The sequence below is a fragment of the Ranitomeya variabilis genome, chromosome 1 (genome assembly GCF_051348905.1).
Source record: "Ranitomeya variabilis isolate aRanVar5 chromosome 1, aRanVar5.hap1, whole genome shotgun sequence".
Classification (NCBI taxonomy): Eukaryota; Metazoa; Chordata; class Amphibia; order Anura; family Dendrobatidae; genus Ranitomeya; species Ranitomeya variabilis.
The window spans coordinates 133469662-133492365 of record NC_135232.1 but is presented as its reverse complement, the minus strand read 5'-3'; the positions used below and the strand labels follow the sequence as shown (position 1 = coordinate 133492365).

At 46.1% G+C, this 22704-nt stretch overlaps 1 protein-coding gene across 1 annotated transcript in view; it reads right to left on the bottom strand.

Moving 5' to 3' along the window:
- The window catches only part of ADGRV1 (adhesion G protein-coupled receptor V1), a 742217-nt gene that overhangs the window by 705366 nt on the left and 14147 nt on the right, over window positions 1-22704 (bottom strand). The window contains exon 2 of the mRNA XM_077289021.1: window positions 13775-13871. Coding sequence (XP_077145136.1) covers window positions 13775-13829 — 55 coding nt within the window. The 5' untranslated portion in view covers window positions 13830-13871. The remainder of the gene's footprint in view (window positions 1-13774; window positions 13872-22704) is intronic.

Here is a 22704-nt window from a genome sequence, read left to right as displayed (position 1 = left end):
GAAAGAGTGATCGCTTACGCCAGCAGGAAACTCCGTCCCACGGAAAGGAACCCTGACAACTACAGTTCCTTCAAACTGGAATTCCTTGCCCTTGTCTGGGCAGTGACAGAGAGGTTTAAGCACTACCTGGCCTCCGCGAAATTCACCGTCTTCACGGACAACAATCCGCTAACGCATCTGGGTACTGCCAAACTCGGGGCTTTGGAACAGCGGTGGATGGCCCGGCTGTCCAACTATGATTTCACCATCAAATACCGGGCAGGACACCAGAATGCCAATGCCGATGCTCTGTCCCGAATGCCCAATTTACCAGAAGTGGGAGAAGACCCAGAGGCACTTGAAGAGGTGGAGCTGCCTGCCTTCCATCGCCCCAAAGCCACTCAGAACTCTCACCATGTGAAGAACAGGCACAAGAACCAACCGGATGCCACGCTGAATCCCCTGCCCCACCACGGATGGGCAGAAACCCAGGATAGTGACCCCGCGGTCCGTCAGGTGAAGGAGCTCTTGACGCAGGCTGGGTTGCACCCTGGCCCAGATGATCCACAAGAAACCCAACAGCTGTGGAAGGGGAGAAGCAAGCTGTTTATCCATGATGGCAAGCTGTGCAGGAGGAGCATCGACCCACGTACTCATGAATTGGTGTGGCAGATAGTGGTGCCAAGGCGAGATGCGCCCATGGTTCTGGGAGCCTACCATGATGGAGCCGGACACTTCGGATGGAGGAAGCTGGAGAAGCTACTCCGAGGGAGGTTCTATTGGATTGGCATGAAGAGAACCATTGAGAAGTGGTGTCGGGAGTGTGGTCCATGTAGTCTGCGCAGAAAGGACCGTGACAGTCAACGGGCTCCCCTGCGGCCTATCATCACCAAACGGCCGCTTGAACTGGTCGCGCTGGATCATGTGAAGCTGACACCTAGCCGGTCGGGCTATATCTACGCCCTTACCATCGTGGACCACTACTCCAGGTTTTTGGTGGTTGTGCCTGTTAAAGATCTAACGGCCAGGACTGCCGCCAGGGCCTTCCAGCAGCACTTTTGTAGACCCCATGGCTACCCAGAGAAGGTACTGACCGACCAGGGACCTGCCTTTGAAGCAGAAGTGTTCCAAGAATTCTGCCAGCTGTACGGGTGTAAGAAGATCAGAACCACCCCGTACCACCCTCAAACCAACGGGATGTGCGAGAAGATGAACCAGGTAGTGATCGATTTATTGAAGACCTTGCCTGTGGAGGAACGGAACCTGTGGCCGACAAAGTTGCCTGACCTGGTGGATATGTACAACCACATCCCAGTAAGTTCCACCAACTGTACTCCAGCGTACCTGATGCGAGGAAGGTCTAGTCGGTTACCCGTTGATCTGGACATGGGGGTCCTAGTACCCGAAGATACCTCGCCGGAGGCAGATTGGGATACAGAAAGGCAGCGAAGGTACCGTGAAGTACAGGAGTGTGTAGAGAGAAGTCTCGCCCAGGCTAGGCAGAAACAAGAAAAGGACTACAATCAACACGCTCCTGCGATTCCCCTGTCACCTGGTGAGCAAGTACTTAAACGAAAGAGGAGATTACATAAGCTCGATGACCAATGGGAAGCGGAACCGTATACCATCCTGCCATCCGACTTCGACAACACAAAGGTCTGTCTCATCAGCAAGGACAGAGGGGAGACCTCGACAGCGGTATCCAGGGATCACCTTAAGGTCTGCCCTGATAAGTTGAAAGAGAGGGGCACGGCCCCAGAAATCTCCCCGCCGGTGGAAAAGGAGAAAATGTTCCATACCGTCCTTGGTGACTTTCCCCAATCCTGGACTCAGATAAACCAAGCCATCGCGGTGCCTGTTCTAATGTTCCAACAGCTGGACCCACCAGAAACAATGGTGGTATCAGATCAGCCGGCCCCGCTACCTCAACAAGCCTTAACTGATGACACCATGCCGACCGCTGAACCAGCAAATCCTCCCTCTGCTGTCAGTGAATCTGCTGTACCCACTGTTGATAGCAGCAGCTCTGAGAGCCCCAACCTGCCAGTGCTACCCAGACTCACTAGAAGTGTAGCTAGAAGACAGGGCACTACACCAGCGGTAGCAAGCATAGCGGGCCCTGTTAGGCCAATAGCAACCCCTGCGCTGCGAAGGTCCACACGCAGCACTCAAAATCAAACTCCCCTCTGCTACAAAACTTGGAGGTATTGATAAGGGCTGCTATTTAATTGAAAATGTTTGTATGCATATCTGTTGTGAAATTGGATTTTGGGCTCCCCCGGTGGCCACTGGTGGAATTGAACTGGTGTGCATCATCCTCTCTGTTCACCTGTTTCCATCAGGATGTGGGAGTCGCTATTTAGCCTTGCTCCTCTGTCACTTCCATGCCGGTCAACATTGTAATCAGAAGCCTTTCTGTGCATGTTCCTGCTGCTAGACAACTCCCAGCTAAGTTGGACTTAGTCATTGTTTGTTTTTGCATTTTGTTCCAGTTCACAGCTGTAGTTTCGTTTCTGTGTCTGGAAAGCTCTTGTGATCTGAAATTGCCACTCTGATGTTATGAGTTAATACTAGAGTCTTAAAGTAATTTCAGGATGGTATTTTGATAGGGTTTTCAGCTGACCATGAAAGTGCCCTTTCTGTCTTCCTGCTATCTAGTAAGCGGACCTCAATTTTGCTAAACCTATTTTCATACTACGTTTGTCATTTCATCTAAAATCACCGCCAATATTTGTGGGGGCCTCTGTCTGCCTTTCGGGGAAATTTCTCTAGAGGTGAGCCAGGACTATATTTTCCTCTGCCAGGATTAGTTAGTCCTCCGGCCGGCGCTGGGCGTCTAGGGATAAAACGCAGGCTACGCTACCCGGCTACTGTTAGTTGTGCGGCAGGTTTAGTTCATGGTCAGTTTAGTTTCCATCCTTCCAAGAGCTAGTTCTTATGTTTGCTGGGCTATGTTCTCTTGCCATTGAGAACCATAACAGTTTGACCGGCCTAAAAGGGTTAAATTAATTGACAGAGAAAGGAGAGAAAAGAGAAGTCTGCTGAAGATTTTTTTTTTTTTTTTTTCCTCAGTTCTGAGTGTGCTTGTAATTGAATCTCTTGCAAGTCTGCCTATATTGCAGCCTTTCTCTCTCTCCTTCTAATCCTGGAATGGCTCTGTGTTCACCTGTTTAAAATGGATATTCAGAGTTTAGCTGCAGGTTTGAATAATCTCACCACGAAAGTTCAAAACTTACAAGATTTTGTTGTTCATGTTCCTATATCTGAACCTAGAATTCCTTTGCCTGAATTTTTCTCGGGGAATAGATCTTGCTTTCAAAATTTCAAAAATAATTGCAAGTTGTTTTTGTCCCTGAAATCTCGCTCTGCTGGAGATCCTGCTCAGCAGGTCAGGATTGTGATTTCTTTGCTCCGGGGCGACCCTCAGGATTGGGCTTTTGCATTGGCTCCAGGGGATCCTGCGTTGCTCAATGTGGATGCGTTTTTTCTGGCCTTGGGGTTGCTTTATGAGGAACCTCAGTTAGAACTTCAGGCGGAAAAGGCCTTGATGTCCCTATCTCAGGGGCAAGACGAAGCTGAAATATACTGCCAGAAATTCCGTAAATGGGCTGTGCTTACTCAGTGGAATGAGTGCGCCCTGGCGGCGAATTTCAGAGAGGGTCTCTCTGATGCCATTAAGGATGTTATGGTGGGGTTCCCTGTGCCTGCGGGTCTGAATGAGTCCATGACAATGGCTATCCAGATCGATAGGCGTCTGCGGGAGCACAAACCTGTGCACCATTTGGCGGTGTCTACTGAGAAGACGCCAGAGAATATGCAATGTGATAGAATTCTGTCCAGAAGTGAACGGCAGAATTTTAGACGAAAAAATGGGTTGTGCTTCTATTGCGGTGATTCAACTCATGTTATATCAGCATGCTCTAAGCGTACTAAGAAGCTTGATAAGTCTGTTTCAATTGGCACTTTACAGTCTAAGTTTATTCTATCTGTGACCCTGATTTGTTCTTTATCATCTATTACCGCGGATGCCTATGTCGACTCTGGCGCCGCTTTGAGTCTTATGGATTGGTCCTTTGCCAAACGCTGTGGGTATGATTTGGAGCCTCTTGAAACTCCTATACCCCTGAAGGGGATTGACTCCACCCCATTGGCTAGCAATAAACCACAATACTGGACACAAGTAACTATGCGGATTAATCCGGATCACCAGGAGATTATTCGCTTTCTTGTGCTGTATAACCTACATGATATGTTGGTGCTTGGATTGCCATGGCTGCAATCTCATAACCCAGTCCTTGACTGGAAAGCTATGTCTGTGTTAAGCTGGGGATGTAAGGGGACGCATGGGGATGTACCTGTGGTTTCCATTTCATCATCTATTCCCTCTGAGATTCCTGAATTCTTGACTGAATATCGTGACGTTTTTGAAGAACCTAAGCTTGGTTCATTACCTCCGCACCGGGAGTGCGATTGTGCCATAGATTTGATTCCGGGTAGTAAATACCCTAAGGGTCGTTTATTTAATCTGTCTGTGCCTGAACATGCTGCTATGCGAGAATATATAAAGGAGTCCTTGGAAAAGGGACATATTCGTCCTTCGTCATCTCCCTTAGGAGCCGGTTTTTTCTTTGTGGCTAAGAAAGATGGCTCTTTGAGGCCGTGCATTGATTATCGGCTTTTGAATAAAATCACGGTTAAATATCAATATCCGTTGCCACTGCTGACTGATTTGTTTGCTCGCATAAAGGGGGCCAAGTGGTTCTCTAAGATAGATCTTCGTGGGGCGTATAATTTGGTGCGAATTAAGCAGGGGGATGAGTGGAAAACCGCATTTAATACGCCCGAGGGCCACTTTGAGTATTTGGTGATGTCTTTTGGTCTTTCAAATGCCCCTTCAGTCTTTCAGTCCTTTATGCATGACATTTTCCGTGATTATTTGGATAAATTTATGATTGTGTATCTGGATGATATTTTGATTTTTTCGGATGACTGGGACTCTCATGTCCAGCAGGTCAGGAGGGTTTTTCAGGTTTTGCGGTCTAATTCCTTGTGTGTGAAGGGTTCTAAGTGCGTTTTTGGGGTTCAAAAGATTTCCTTTTTGGGATATATTTTTTCCCCCTCTTCCATCGAGATGGATCCTGTCAAGGTTCAGGCTATTTGTGATTGGACGCAACCCTCTTCTCTTAAGAGTCTTCAGAAATTTTTGGGCTTTGCTAACTTTTATCGTCGATTTATTGCTGGTTTTTCTGATGTTGTTAAACCATTGACTGATTTGACTAAGAAGGGTGCTGATGTTGCTGATTGGTCCCCTGCTGCTGTGGAGGCCTTTCGGGAGCTTAAGTGCCGCTTTTCTTCCGCCCCTGTGTTGCGTCAGCCTGATGTTGCTCTTCCTTTTCAGGTTGAGGTCGACGCTTCTGAAATCGGAGCTGGGGCGGTTTTGTCGCAGAGAAGTTCCGATTGCTCCGTGATGAGACCTTGTGCTTTTTTCTCGCGTAAATTTTCGCCCGCCGAGCGGAATTATGATGTTGGGAATCGGGAGCTTTTGGCCATGAAGTGGGCTTTTGAGGAGTGGCGTCATTGGCTTGAGGGGGCTAGACATCAGGTGGTGGTATTGACTGACCACAAAAATCTAATTTATCTTGAGTCCGCCAGACGCCTGAATCCTAGACAGGCGCGCTGGTCGTTGTTTTTCTCTCGGTTTAATATTGTGGTGTCCTACCTGCCGGGTTCTAAGAATGTTAAGGCGGATGCCCTTTCTAGGAGTTTTGAGCCTGACTCCCCTGGTAATTCTGAACCTACAGGTATCCTTAAGGATGGAGTGATATTGTCTGCCGTTTCTCCAGACCTGCGGCGGGCCTTGCAGGAGTTTCAGGCGGATAGACCTGATCGTTGCCCACCTGGTAGACTGTTTGTTCCTGATGATTGGACCAGTAAAGTCATTTCTGAGGTTCATTCTTCTGCGTTGGCAGGTCATCCTGGAATCTTTGGTACCAGGGATTTGGTGGCAAGGTCCTTCTGGTGGCCTTCCCTGTCTCGAGATGTGCGAGGCTTCATGCAGTCTTGTGACGTTTGTGCTCGGGCCAAGCCTTGTTGTTCTCGGGCTAGTGGATTGTTGTTGCCCTTGCCTATCCCGAAGAGGCCCTGGACGCACATCTCGATGGATTTTATTTCGGATCTTCCTGTTTCTCAGAAGATGTCTGTCATCTGGGTGGTGTGTGATCGTTTCTCTAAGATGGTCCATTTGGTTCCCCTGCCTAAGTTGCCTTCTTCTTCCGAGTTAATTCCTCTGTTTTTTCAAAATGTGGTCCGTTTGCATGGTATTCCGGAGAATATCGTTTCTGACAGAGGTACCCAATTCGTGTCTAGATTTTGGCGAGCATTCTGTGCTAGGATGGGCATAGATTTGTCTTTCTCGTCTGCTTTCCATCCTCAGACTAATGGCCAGACCGAGCGGACGAATCAGACCTTGGAGACATATTTGAGGTGTTTTGTGTCTGCAGATCAGGATGATTGGGTTGCTTTTTTGCCTTTAGCGGAGTTTGCCCTCAATAATCGGGCCAGTTCTGCCACCTTGGTGTCTCCCTTTTTCTGTAATTCGGGGTTTCATCCTCGATTTTCTTCTGGTCAGGTGGAATCTTCGGATTGTCCTGGAGTGGATGCTGTGGTGGAGAGGTTGCATCAGATTTGGGGGCAGGTAGTGGACAATTTGAAGTTGTCCCAGGAGAAGACTCAGCTTTTTGCCAACCGCCGGCGTCGGGTTGGTCCTCGGCTTTGTGTTGGGGACTTGGTGTGGTTGTCTTCTCGTTTTGTCCCTATGAGGGTTTCTTCTCCCAAGTTTAAGCCTCGGTTCATCGGCCCGTACAAGATATTGGAGATTCTTAACCCTGTGTCCTTCCGTTTGGACCTCCCTGCATCTTTTTCTATTCATAATGTTTTTCATCGGTCATTATTGCGCAGGTATGAGGTACCGGTTGTGCCTTCCGTTGAGCCTCCTGCTCCGGTGTTGGTTGAGGGCGAGTTGGAGTACGTTGTGGAAAAAATCTTGGACTCCCGTGTTTCCAGACGGAAACTCCAGTATCTGGTCAAATGGAAGGGATACGGTCAGGAGGATAATTCTTGGGTGACTGCCTCTGATGTTCATGCCTCCGATTTGGTCCGTGCCTTTCATAGGGCTCATCCTGATCGCCCTGGTGGTTCTGGTGAGGGTTCGGTGCCCCCTCCTTGAGGGGGGGGGTACTGTTGTGAAATTGGATTTTGGGCTCCCCCGGTGGCCACTGGTGGAATTGAACTGGTGTGCATCATCCTCTCTGTTCACCTGTTTCCATCAGGATGTGGGAGTCGCTATTTAGCCTTGCTCCTCTGTCACTTCCATGCCGGTCAACATTGTAATCAGAAGCCTTTCTGTGCATGTTCCTGCTGCTAGACAACTCCCAGCTAAGTTGGACTTTAGTCCTTGTTTGTTTTTGCATTTTGTTCCAGTTCACAGCTGTAGTTTCGTTTCTGTGTCTGGAAAGCTCTTGTGATCTGAAATTGCCACTCTGATGTTATGAGTTAATACTAGAGTCTTAAAGTAATTTCAGGATGGTATTTTGATAGGGTTTTCAGCTGACCATGAAAGTGCCCTTTCTGTCTTCCTGCTATCTAGTAAGCGGACCTCAATTTTGCTAAACCTATTTTCATACTACGTTTGTCATTTCATCTAAAATCACCGCCAATATTTGTGGGGGCCTCTGTCTGCCTTTCGGGGAAATTTCTCTAGAGGTGAGCCAGGACTATATTTTCCTCTGCCAGGATTAGTTAGTCCTCCGGCCGGCGCTGGGCGTCTAGGGATAAAACGCAGGCTACGCTACCCGGCTACTGTTAGTTGTGCGGCAGGTTTAGTTCATGGTCAGTTTAGTTTCCATCCTTCCAAGAGCTAGTTCTTATGTTTGCTGGGCTATGTTCTCTTGCCATTGAGAACCATAACACATATCTTTTTGTTACAGGTTTTTAAATGGACACTAGAGTAATGGACGGTGAATTGCTCAAAAACTTTCATAAGGGGGACCCCTTTGTTTACCCGGGGTCCCCGCTGTTTCAACCACTGAACTGAGAGTCATAAACTGTGCATGACCTAACTTTTGCAACGTTCAAGAATCCTCACCTCCCGTAAAGGGAAGCATAGTTATGTTCAATTGGTATGCTATTTCAAAAATTTGTGTGTTTCCTGTTAACATGTATTATTGTTCTTGTTTTCCCAGTCCCGGAGTACTGGATTTAACCGGGGGGGAGTGCAGCACCCCAGAGTCCTGGTTGTTGCAGTACTGTGGCTCCGCCACTATGGGGAGCTATGGTACGTCTGATTGCACTAAGGAGTTTCTCTGACCAGGTACACTCACACCACACTTCACACTCCAGCCACCAGGGGGGGTGGTCCTATCTAGTAGGCCACTCCTCACAACTCTGGTAAAACTGGGGCTTGGACAGGAAGACAGGGAGAAGTAGCTGGGAAGAGCTAGTGAGAGGACCTGTCAGGGATGGGATCCTGGCAGACTCCTCAGAGCAGAACTAACCAGTGCACAACGGGAATACAGTAAAGAAGTATTGGGACCAGAAGGAGTCGTGCTGTTAGACCGAGGCAACATCCTTCTGAGGCGCAAACAGTCGGTGGCCGGAACGCCGAGCAAGTAAGAGACTTTAAGTACACTGCAAACCACGGCCAGACAGCTAATTACAGGTTGGCTGTCTCACTTAACACCTAAGCAGACAACGGAGGCAGCTGTGGGAGAGGGGCGACTCTAGGGTCCCGGAAGAACTCCAGGCCTACCCCGTCATACGGGTGCGTCCTACCATATCACCTGGAGGACGAAGAGAACGAACAATAGAGACAGACAGAAACAGTTGTGAGGTCTATCCCGGGAGCTCAGCAGGGAAGAACTACAACACCCAGCGCTAGCAGGTAGACACTGATTCCCACCTGTAAAGAGAACTCCTGATGTGCCTTTGGACCGGCCGGTCTCTGACAACCCAGTTAACAGCGCTCTGGACTGAGGTCTCCAAAAACCTTCAGTAAAGAGGTAAAGAGACTGCAACCTGGTGTCCTTGTTATTTACCGCGACCTGCACCCCACAACTGCACCGTTACAACACCACTTATTGCACCGGACGTCCCCCACTGACAGACAGGGCCACGGACCGGGTCTAGCCACCGTGACAACCCCAGGACTGAGACCCAGAGGCCCGGCTCCGGGTACCCCTCGGCCCTGCGGCGGTGTGGGGGCGCTCCAGATCCGGGTGGTGGGACTGACCTGTTGATGGCCACATTAGTGGACAATGTAATATTTAGAAATATGACAACCTGACCATTACTGTATTACAGCGGCACTGATCGATAATACTGATCATGTTTCTATGGAACTTGTATTGTTTTTGATTTGTGACTTTTATTCCCCAATTCACAATGCTCTAGGTATGATGTTTTTCAGCCATGTTGCCTTTTTATCTCTCATAGCTTTTTCCCCCACAATAATAACAAAACAAAATATTTGCACTAACACTCATTAATTAATAGTGATGATGAGCGTATATACTCGTTACTCGAGATTTCTCGAGCACGCTCGGGTGTCCTCCGAGTATTTTTTAGTGCTCAGAGTTTTAGTTTTTCTTGCCGCAGCTGAATGATTTACATCTGTTAGCCAGCATAAGTACATGTGGGTGTTGCCTGGTTGCTAGGGAATCCCCACATGTACTTATGCTGGCTAACAGATGTAAATCATTCAGCTGCGGCAAGAAAAACTAAATCCGAGCACTAAAAAATACTCAGAGGACACCCGAGCATGCTCAAGAAATCTCGAGTAACGAGTATATTCGCTCATCACTATTAATTAACCAATCACTAATAAAGCTAAAAGCAACCCAAAATAACATGTAAAAATGTCAGCATTTTTTTGCATCACTGCAGCACTCTACCACTTGCTGTGCTGAAAAGCTCCTGTTGTCTTAGATAAAGCTGAAAACTTTAAATTATTTAATATTGACACCTGACTGCAGCTCATTGTAAAAGAATGCAACTCGCTCAACAATGCAAAGCTGGAATATGGTAACACAATCCTGGTATGGGCTCAGATGAACTGCCAGGGTACTCTCTGACTGTCAGATACATGTCTGACTCGGATATACAGGAAAACACTCATAGGCATAGCAGATGGAGCACATGTCGGGATGTAGTCTGCAAACTGCAACATTTCTGGTTATCAACATGACTATCAGTATAATAAGGCAATGAGATGAGATATAGCAGATCCCAAAAGGTCTAAATCTAATAATAATAATAATAACTTTCCTGAATACAGTTTTGCAAAAACAATCAATATATAACAGATCCCACTATGCACTTAGTAAACATTACAGTCACACTAGATTGCAGTAGTTTTTATATCGTGTGTATTATGTTGTGATGACTACACGGAATATATCCTAGATGAAAGAAGTGGAGCCTGCAGAAGATGAATAACTGGCAGCACATGGCAATACTGTTGTAGCACTATCCTTCCCTTCTCTTCCCAGGAATTAGGGATTTCCTAGGCACTGAAGATAGGGGTGATCTGGAATTAGTGTTTGCACAGTAGTAATCCTTCCTGAAGCGGATCCTCACGTCTACATGTAAAAGTTGCTGAGATGGATCATGCCACTTACCTGAACCATGGGGCTGATATCATAGGCAGTGTAGGTGGCTGATGAGATGGGTCAGGGTGACATGCCTTGCTGTGTTTTGCTTCTTGAGTGTATCACATTATCAGTGTCTTACTCAGAGAAGATGGAGGAGGGAGGAGCTGTACTGCCTGCTACTAAGCCAGACATCATCACTGAAAACTATCAGTGCCCTCCTGCCCTGGGCACTGAGATCATGGACACAGGTCATATAGTCGCAGGTTATCACACAGACTACAGCTATGCCACATCTCCGCACCGAACATATACAAGTCTGACATATGGCAGGTGGGAGATGTAATGTGCAGTAACTCAATCCTATATCTATAGTGCGTAGGAATGGACACGATGACACACACAGGTTTATCATTACATCTCAGACTCAATTAGTTTTAAGCTTAGACGACGTGAAGATTTTCAGCTATTTAAGAATCACCTTCTGTAATTGGGATGTGTTGAGGTAAGTATCAAAACCTAAAGGCAGGCTGAGGTGGAGAATAAACCCTGAGCAAGAAAAATGGTTGTGGATACCATATGACCTCTGGAAACTGGACCCTTCCTGACTCCATATCGCTGCCACATAGAGAAGAGGTAGTGATGCCCTCTGCACAAGATATCAAAGACGTTTATACTGTCATCCAATGGCTTAAAGGGGTATTATAATTAATAAAAATATATCTAAATGTTCATTCAATAGTAAGATATATAACTTACAAATATAGTCCTATTATCTCCAGGGCACTGATCCTCTCATAGCCATTGTGATCATGTATACATATATATGTCGGCACGTGAGTGCAGCAGTGCATGAAGTGGGATGGCTGACTGCTAAGCAAGACCACTAGTCAGCCTATAAATTGAAAAATTATGTTGGCTAAACTACTGGAAAAAAAATAGCCAGCCCCCTTCACATACTGCTTAAGCCATGTGCTGATATAGGAATTACTGACCTGTGTGGAGCACAAAACCGAAACAAGGACCTGGGACTAGAGATGCTATGGGATAGTAAGGGAACAATAGCTAACTTAATATTTAAGAAGGACTTTCACAAAGTGTTTCATGTTGAACTAAAAACACAGAAAGTAATAAAGGCTGCAAAGTTGATTACAACTTTTTCATTTTTTTTTAATTTCATTTCTCCATTGCAGAAATGTTAGCAATCAAAATATTTGTCCCCTAATGAGTTAACACACACTGAACTAAACAAAAGTTATCAGATAGTTTTCACTGGGGTGTGTGCTTCCTCCCCTTGTATAATGCTGACCAATCATAAGCAGGCAGCAACACACTGGAGAAAAAACACGCCCCCACCATAGCTTAGAGCAAGTTTCTCAGTGTGTGATCAATAATTAAATAAATTATATATGTAAAAAAATAATTTATGTAAAATGTAACACTAGTCAGCACCACCTAACAAAGTGAATTAAATGACCAATGATGGTAAATTCATTATATAATATGGTAGCCCATTTAATGCAGACCCCTACATATTTAATATCAAATTGAAGGGAAGAAAACAATTCTGATAATTTTAGGGATCTGCTTCAAATGTATAAATAAATCATTGGTAAACTCATTTCATAAATTGTTGAAATCAATGCTACATCCACTTTTAATATTATAAATAGTGTTGAGCGATACCGTCCGATACTTGAAAGTATCGGTATCGGAAAGTATCGGCCGATACCGGCAAAGTATCGGATCCAATCCGATACCGATACCCGATACCAATACAAGTCAATGGGACTCAAGTATCGGACGGTATTCCTGATGGTTCCCAGGGTCTGAAGGAGAGGAAACTCTCCTTCAGGCCCTGGGAACCATATTAATGTGTAAAATAAAGAATTAAAATAAAAAATATCGCTATACTCACCTGTCCGACGCAGCCGGGACCTCAGCGAGGGAACCGGCAGCGTTGTTTGTTTAAATTTCGCGCTTTTACTTGGTTACGTGAAGTCCCGGCTTGTGATTGGTCAGGGCGGCCATGTTGCCGGGACGCGGACCAATCACAGCAAGCCGTGACGAAATTACGTCACGGCTTGCTGTGATTGGTCCGCGTCCCGGCAACATGGCCGCCATTAACCAATCACAAGCCGTGACGTCACGGGAGGCTGGACATGCGCGTATTTTGAAAAGCGCGCGTGTCCAGCCTCCAGTGACGTCCCGGCTTGTGATTGGTTAATGGCGGCCATGTTGCCGGGACGTCACTGGAGGCTGGACACGCGCGCTTTTCAAAATACGCGCATGTCCAGCCTCCCGTGACGTCCCGGCTTGTGATTGGTTAATGGCGGCCATGTTGCCGGGATGTCACTGGAGGCTGGACACGCGCGCTTTTCAAAATACGCGCATGTCCAGCCTCCCGTGACGTCCCGGCTTGTGATTGGTTAATGGCGGCCATGTTGCCGGGACGTCACTGGAGGCTGGACACGCGCGCTTTTCAAAATACGCGCATGTCCAGCCTCCCGTGACGTCCCGGCTTGTGATTGGTTAATGGCGGCCATGTTGCCGGGACGTCACTGGAGGCTGGACACGCGCGCTTTTCAAAATACGCGTATGTCCAGCCTCCCGTGACGTCACGGCTTGTGATTGGTTAATGGCGGCCATGTTGCCGGGACGCGGACCAATCACAGCAAGCCGTGACGTAATTTCGTCACGGCTTGCTGTGATTGGTCCGCGTCCCGGCAACATGGCCGCCCTGACCAATCACAAGCCGGGACTTCACGTAACCAAGTAAAAGCGCGAAATTTAAACAAACAACGCTGCTGGTTCCCTCGCTGAGGTCCCGGCTGCGTCGGACAGGTGAGTATAGCGATATTTTTTATTTTAATTCTCTTTTTTACACATTATTACATTAATGTTGTTGCGATACCCGATACCCGATACCACAAAAGTATCGGATCTCGGTATCGGAAATTCCGATACAGCAAGTATCGGCCGATACCCGATACTTGCAGTATCGGAATGCTCAACACTAATTATAAATACTTTTTGTAAAGTTCAAAGACTTAAACCAGTCAGATGTGTTGTTACTTGTTATTATTGCACAACATTCAACTTACACCAAAACTGTGTAATGTGTATGAAACCAAAGCTATCTGGTACAGCACCTGTGCCTCTTTGTAGATACAGATGTAATGCTCTTCCCATGGTTCTCTTCCACATCCAAGAACTGAACCTGCTTCAGGAAGCTTACATTGCACAATGCTGGAAAAAGAACATGAAAAGAAATGTTATAAATTGTGCAAAATATAATAAAAATAAATAATGTAATAAATAATGAATACACAAGAACATTTTCTGTATTTACCAGAATTTGCCTTTGCCTCATTCCAGAGAACACATTAATAACTAATAACTGTTCCTGTACATCCAACAGTCCAGAATTAGCGTTAGCATAATAAACATAATAAAAGTTCACTAAAATTCCTTTCATTTGGCATTGAAGAAACTTAATAGGTAACATTTTCACCAAAGCTACATTTTTAGGGTTTGAAAAGTCTGCTTGCTATAGGTCAAGTGTCAAAAGATCCTAAGAAGGACAACGGCAGATATTAGGCACAAACATCACCCTATTCCTATTCTGTTGTCTCTCAAGTAATACTCAAGCAATCTCCTACACATTCTATAAGACTTAAAGGCTATGGAACAAATTAACATATAAATAGGTGCAAACCGCATTCCTTCATTTTCAGACATGATATGCAGTTTGCAACCTGATCTACAAGTGCTTCTCACTAAATTAGAATATCATCAAAAAGTCAATTTATTGCAGTACTTCAATACAAAATGTGAAACTCATATATTATATAGAGTCATTACAAACAGAGTGATTTATTTCAAGTATTTGTTTTTGTTATTGTTGATGATTATGGCTTACAGCCAATGAAAACACAAAAGTCATTATCGGGGAAGACTGCTGACTTGACTGATGTCCAGAAGGCTGTCAGTGACACACTCCACAAGGAGGGTAAGCCACAAAAGGTCATTGCTAAAGAAGTTGGCTGTTCACAGAGTGCTGAATCCAAGCTTAATAATGGAAAGTTGAGTGGAAGGAAAAAGTGTGGTAGAAAAAGGAGCACAAGCACCTGGGATATCCGCAGCCTTGAAAGGATTGTTAAGAAAAGTCCACTCAAAAATTTTGGGGAAATTGACAAGGAGTGGACTGCTGCTGGAGTCATTGCTTCAAGAGCCACCACACACAGACGTATCCAGGACATGGGCTACAAGTGTTGCATTCCTTGTGTCAAGCCACTCATGACCAATAGACAGTGCCAGAAGCGTCTTACATGGGCCAGGGAGAAAAATAACTGGACTGTTGCTCAGTGGTCCAAGGATTTGTTTTCAGATGAAAGTAAATTTTGCATTTCATTTGGAAATCAAGGTCCCAGAGTCTGGAGGAAGAGTGGAGAGGCCACAATCCAAGCTGCTTGAGGTCTAGTGTGAAGTTTCCACAATCAGTGATGGTTTGGGGAGACATGTCATCTGCTGGTGTAGGTCCACTGTGTTTTATCAAGACCAAAGTCAGCACAGCCTTCTACCAGGAAATTTTAGAGCATTTCATGCTTCCCTCTGCTGACAAGCTTTTTCGATATGAAAATTTCATTCTCCAGCCGGACTTGGCATCTGTCCACGCAAATGTACCAATACCTGGTTTAAAAACAACATTATCACTGTGCTTGATTGGTCAGTAAACTCGCATGACCTTAACCCCATAGAGAATCTATGGGGTATTGTCAAGAGGAAGATGAGAGACACCTGACCCAACAATGCAAATGAGCTGAAGGCTGCTATCAAAGCAACCTGGGCTTCCATAACACCTCAGCAGTGCTACAGGATGATCACCTCCATGCCACGCTGTATTGATGGCTGCATTGATGCAGTAATTGATGCAAAAGGAGCCCTGACCAAGTATTGAGTGTATTTAATGAACAGGCATTTCAGGAAGCCAACATTTCTGATTTTAAAATCACTTTTTAACCCTTTTCTGCCATTGGATGTACTATTCCGTCCATGTGAGGGTGGGCCCTAATTCCCAAGGATGGAATAGTACGTCCAGCGCGATCGGCCGCGCTCACGGGGGGGAGCGCGGCCGATCGTGGCTGGGTGTCAGCTGCCTATCGCAGCTGACATCCGGCACTATGTGCAAGGAGCGGTCACGGACCGCCCCCGGCACATTAACCCCCGGCACACCGCGATCAAACATGATCGCGGTGTGCCGGCGATACAGGGAAGCATCGCGCAGGGAGGGGGCTCCCTGCGGGCTTCCCTGAGACCCCCGGAGCAATGCGATGTGATCGCGTTGCTGCGAGGGTCTCTTACCTCCTATCCCTGCAGGCCCCGGATCCAAAATGGCCACGGGGCTGCATCCGGGTCCTGCAGGGATTACTTCCGGGTGCAGACCAGGCTCTGGTAAGCCTGCAGCGCTCTAAGACAGATCGCCGAGTGCTGTGCAAACTGTCAGATCAGCGATCTGTGATGTCCCCCTCTGGGACAAAGTAAAAAAGTTAAAAAAAACATTTCCACATGTGTGAAAAAAAAAATCCTAAATAAAGAAAAAAAAAATATTATTCCCATAAATACATTTCTTTATCTAAATAAAAAAAAAATCAAACAATAAAAGTACACATATTTAGTATCGCCACGTCCGTAACGACCCCACCTATAAAACTATATCACTAGTTAACCCCTTCAGTGAACACCGTAAAAAAAAAAAAAGTGGCAAAAAACAACGCTTTATTCTCATACCGCCAAACGAAAAGTGGAATAACACGCGATCAAAAAGACGGATATAAATAACCATGGTACCGCTGAAAACGTCATCTTGTCCCACAAAAAACGAGCTGCCATACAGCATCATCAGCGAAAAAATAAAAAAGTTATAGTCCTCAGAATAAAGCGATGCCAAAATAATTATTTTTTCTATAAAATAGTTTTTATCGTATAAAAGCGCCAAAACATAAAAAAAAATGATATAAATGAGGTATCGCTGTAATCGTACTGATCCGAAGAATAAAACTGCTTTATCAATTTTACCAAATGCGGAACGGTATAAACGCCTCCCCCAAAAGAAATTCATGAATAGCTGTTTTTTGGTCATTCTGCCTCACAAAAATCAGAATAAAAAGCGATCAAAAAATCACCCGTGCCCGAACATGTTACCAATAAAAACGTCAACTCGTCCTGCAAAAAACAAGACAAGAAAAAAGAAAAATTGAAAAATTATAGCTCTCAAAATGTGGTAACGCAAAAAATATTTTTTGCAATAAAAAGCGTCTTTCAGTGTGTGACGGCTGCCAATCATAAAAATCCGCTAAAAAACCCGCTATAAAAGTAAATCAAAACCCCCTTCATCACCCACTTAGTTAGGGAAAAATTAAAAAATTTAAAAAATGTATTTATTTCCATTTTCCCATTAGGGTTAGGGTTAGGGCTAGGGTTAGGGTTAGGGCTAGGGCTAGGGTTAGGGCTAGGGTTAGGGTTGGGGCTAAAGTTAGGGTTAGGGTTTGGATTACATTTACGGTTGGGAATAGGGTTGGGATTAGGGTTAGGGGTAGGGCCGGACTGGCCATCGGGCTCTTCTGGCAAATGCCAGAAGGGCCGGTGCCAGAAGTGGGCCGCTGCACTGTTCCTCCCCCTCCCTCCCCCGCCAGTGCCGCCGCCGCCGCATTTAACTATACCGGCGTCTATGACGCCGGTATAGTTGAATGCAATGATGGAGGAGAGAGAGTCCGCGCTGACGCCCCCTCTCCCATCATTCCCCGCTCTGCCTCTGACACTGCGGGTGCGCGATGACGTCATATCATCGCGCACCTGCTGTGTCCCGGGCAGACTGCAGCCGCCGAGACAGGAGACAGGAGCCAGGAGGAGCGTGGGCAAAAGGAAAGGTGAGGAGAGTGTTTTTTTTTTTAAACTGGACTGTGGGGCCATTATCGGGGGGGGGGGGGGGTGACGAGATGTGGGCTCTGCTGTAAATACCCCTGTGTGGGATCTGCTGTATACTGTGTGGGCTCTGCTGTATATACCCCTGTGTGGGCTCTGCTGTAAATACCCCTGTGTGGGATCTGCTGTATACTGTGTGGGCTCTGCTGTATATACCCCTGTGTGGGCTCTGCTGTAAATACCCCTGTGTGGGATCTGCTGTATACTGTGTGGGCTCTGCTGTATATACCCCTGTGTTGGCTCTGCTGTAAATACCCCTGTGTGGGATCTGCTGTATACTGTGTGGGCTCTGCTGTATATACCCCTGTGTGGGCTCTGCTGTATACACCCCTGTATGGGCTCTGCTGTATACTGTGTGGGCTCTGCTGTATATACCCCTGTGTGGGCTCTGCTGTATATACCCCTGTGGGCTCTGCTGTATATACCCCTGTGTGGGCTCTGCTGTATATACCCGTGTGGGCTCTGCTGTATATACCCCTGTGTGGGCTTGGCTGTATATACCCCTGTGTGGGCTTGGCTGTATATACCCCTGTGCGGGCTGTGCTGTATATACCCCTGTGCGGGCTGTGCTGTATATACCCCTGTGCGGGCTGTGCTCTATATACCCCTGTGTGGGCTGTGCTCTATATACCCCTGTGCGGGCTGTGCTCTATATACCCCTGTGCGGGCTGTGCTCTATATACCCCTGTGCGGGCTGTGCTCTATATACCCCTGTGTGGGCTGTGCTGTATACTACGCGGGCTGTGCTATATTATGCATGCTGTGCCGTATACTATGCAAGTTGTGCTATATACTATGCGGGATTTGCTATATACTATAGGGGGTATATTATATTCTATGGGGGAGGCCATGTTATATACTATGTGGCTGTGTTATATACTATTGCGGGGTTATATTATATTCTGTAGGGGAGGCTGTCTTATACTATGGGGGGCTGCATTATATATTATGGGGAGGTGGGCTGTATTATATTCTATGGGGGGCTGTATTAGATTTTATGAGGGATGATTGCATCATACTCTGATGGGGCTGCATTATATTCTATGGGGAGGTGGGCTGTATTCTATTCTATTTGGGGCTACATTAAATTCTATGGGGGGGCTGTATTATATGTATATTCTATGAGGGGTGATTTTATCATACTCTATTGGGGGGGCTGCATTATATTCTATGGGGGTACATTATACTCTGTAGGGTGGTGGCTGGATTATACTCTGTAGGGTGGTGGCTGCATTATACTGTACTGTCCAAAGTCCCGAATCCACTGCACAGGGGAGTGGAAAGAGCGCGATGTGCACGATTTCATTGGTGATGGGTGGGCGCGGCCATCTTCCTTTGGCCGCGCGTGCGCAGAAGCGGCGCTCTGCTGGCCGCGGCTTCAGGAAAATGGCCGCGGGATGCCGCGCGTGAGCAGATGGAGATCGCGGCGGCCATTTTCCTGAAGCAGAGATGCGAACTCTGCTTCAGGAAAATGGCCGCCGCGATCTCCATCTGCGCACGCGCGGCATCCCGCGGCCACTTTCCTGAAGCCGTGGCCAGCAGAGCGCCGCTTCTGCGCACCCATCACCAATGAAATCGTGCACATCGCGCTCTTTCCACTCCCCTGTGCAGTGGATTCGGGACCTTGGGCATGCGCACACCACTACGCCACCAACGGAAAACTAAGCAAAATCTGGGGGAAGACACCACGCCCTTTTGACCAGACCAGCCTGATTGACAGGCGAAAACGACTACTTTGGTAACGTATTTCGGCAGCATAGGTGGGAAATCGGGGTACACAAACTACACTATTGCAATGCACAGCTCAGGCCCTATTTAACAGTATTTTTATCTCATACGGAAAAAATGGGGTGACAGGTTCCTTTTAAACTTTGCCTGGGGCCCCACTTTGCCTAAAACCGGCCCTGCCTAAAAGTGTACAAAGATATTATACAGTCACCGTGTGACAAGTGGGCCTGTGTAACGTCAAATGCCAGGGCTGAATTTTAGTCCCAGTCCGGCCCTGGTTAGGGGTGTGTCTGGGTTAGAGGTGTGGTTAGGGTTACCGTTGGGATTAGGGTTAGGGGTGTGTTTGGATTAGGGTTTCAGTTATAATTGGGGGGTTTCCACTGTTTAGGAACATCAGGGGCTCTCCAAACGTGACATGGCGTCCGATCTCAATTCCAGCCAATTCTGCGTTGAAAAAGTAAAACAGTGCTCCTTCCCTTCCAAGCTCTCCCGTGCGCCCAAACAGGGGTTTACCCAACATATGGGGTATCAGCGTACTTGGAACACATTGGAGAACAACTTTTGGGGTCCAATTTCTCCTGTTACCCTTGGGAAAATACAAAACTGGGGGCTAAAAAATAATTTTTGTGGAAAAAAAAATATTTTTTATTTTCACGGCTCTGTGTTATAAACTGTAGTGAAACACTTGGGGGTTCAAAGCTCTCACAACACATCTATATGAGTTCCATAGGGGGTCTACTTTCCAAAATGGTGTCACTTGTGGGGGGTTTCTACTGTTTAGGTACATTAGGGGCTCTGCAAACGCAATGTGACGCCTGCAGACCATTCCATCTAAGTCTGCACTCCAAATGGTGCTCCATCCCTTCCGAGCCCTCCCATGTGCCCAAACAGTGGTTCCCCCCCACATATGGGGAATCAGCGTACTCAGGACAAATTGGACAACAACTTTTGGGGTCCAATTTCTCCTGTTACCCTCGGGAAAATACAAAACTGGGGGCTAAAAAATAATTTTTGTGGGAAAAAATGTTTGTTTTATTTTTTCGGCTCTGCATTATAAACTTCTGTGAAGCACTTGGTGGGTCCAAGTGCTCACCACACCTCTAGATAAGTTCCTTAGGGGGTCTACTTTCCAAAATGGTGTCACTTGTGGGGGGTTTTAATGTTTAGGCACATCAGTGGCTCTCCAAACACAACATGGCGTCCCATCTCAATTCCTGTCAATTTTGCATTGAAAAGTCAAACCGCGCTCCTTCCCTTCCGAGCTCTCCCATGCGCCCAAACAGTGGTTTACCCCCACATATGGGGTATCAGCGTACTCAGGACAAATTGTACAACAACTTTTGGAGTCCAATTTCTTCTCTTACCCTTGGGAAAATAAAAAATTGAGGGCGAAAAGATAATTTTTGTGAAAAAATATGATTTTTTATTTTTACGGCTCTGCATTATAAAACTTCTGTTAAGCACTTGGTGGGTCAAAGTGCTCACCACACCTCTAGATAAGTTCCTTAGGGGGTCTACTTTCCAAAATGGTGTCACTTGTGGGGGGTTTTAATGTTTAGGCACATCAGTGGCTCTCCAAACACAACATGGCGTCCCATCTGAATTCCTGTCAATTTTGCATTGAAAAGTCAAATGGCGCTCCTTCGCTTCCGAGCTCTGTCATGCGCCCAAACAGTGGTTTACCCCCACATATGGGGTATCGGCGTACTCAGGACAAATTGTACAACATCTTTTGGGGTCCATTTTCTCCTGTTACCCTTGGTAAAATAAAACAAATTGGAGCTGAAGTAAATTTTGTGTGAAAAAAGTTAAATGTTCATTTTTATTTAAACATTCCAAAAATTCCTGTGAAACACCTGAAGGGTTAATAAACTCATTGAATGTGGTTTTGAGCACCTTGAGGGGTGCAGTTTTTAGAATGGTGTCACACTTGGGTATTTTCTATCATATAGACCCCTCAAAATGACTTCAAATGAGATGTGGTCCCTAAAAAAAAATGGTGTTGTAAAAATGAGAAATTGCTGGTCAACTTTTAACCCTTATAACTCCCTAACAAAAAAAAATTTTGGTTCCAAAATTGTGCTGATGTAAAGTAGACATGTGGGAAATGTTACTTATTAAGTATTTTGTGTGACATATCTCTGTGATTTAATTACATAATAATTCAAATTTGGAAAATTGCGAAATGTTCAAAATTTTCGCCAAATTTCTGTTTTTTTCACAAATAAACGCAGGTAATATCAAATAAATTTTACCACTATCATTAAGTACAGTATGTCATGAGAAAACATTGTCAGAATCACCAGGATCCGTTGAAGCATTCCAGAGTTATAACCTCATAAAGGGACAGTGGTCAGAATTGTAAAAATTGGCCTGGTCATTAACGTGCAAACCACCCTTGGGGGTGAAGGGGTTAAGCTGGTGTTATAAAGTATTCTAATTTACTGAGATAATGACTTTTGTTTTTTCATTGTCTGTAAGCCATAAAAATCAACGTTAACAGAAATGAACACTTAAAATAGATCACTGTTTGTAATGACTCTATATATGAGTTTAACTTTTTGTATTGAAGAACTGAAATAAATTAACTTTTTGATGATATTCTAATTCTGCGAGAAGCACTTGTAAGTTTCCAATTGCTGAACACCACTTCCAGTGATATTGGATGGATGTGACCTCTCTGTATATCCAGGGAACTGCTGCCTTCTGTGGCTCATATATCAGCACTGTAAGGTCTCGGAATAAGGAGAGAAACTCCTAAAGTGAACCCACAGGACCGCAACAACGAACCTCCCAAGGGTGAGCTGGCCTGGTGGACCACCCCCTATACAGGGAGCGTCAGGGGCAGGCCCAGGGGTGACTATTGCCGCAGAAGCTGATACCTGGGGACAGGAGGTAGGAGTTGCAGGAAAAGGCGGACAAGGAAGCGGGTAGCGGAGAGTGGAGACTAGGATAGGGCTACTGATAGTCTGAGAGGGGATATAGGTAGCAGGGCACGGAGGGGACATGAAGCAGAAAAGAGACAAACGGAGATGGTGCAAGGTGGGCACGCTGGGAGGTAACGGGGTGAGTTAGCACAGGAAACAGGACAAGACAAAATACAGGACTGACAGGCAGTTAGACAGAGAAACGCTGGAAAGCGAGGGACCTGAATCAAGCACAAGGTACAATTGACAATCAGGCAAGGAGCAGGTGGAGAGGCAACCTGATTTATAGGAGGAGTACCGTAGAACTTCCGGGTCAGCGTGAGGTGAACTGGACTCCTCTCTCTGAAACCATATGTTGAGGAAAGCCGTGTATCCGAAAAATATGATTGATGAAGACTTTTGCCAATTCGGGAGCAGAAGGTAATCCAGGAAGAGGGACAAAA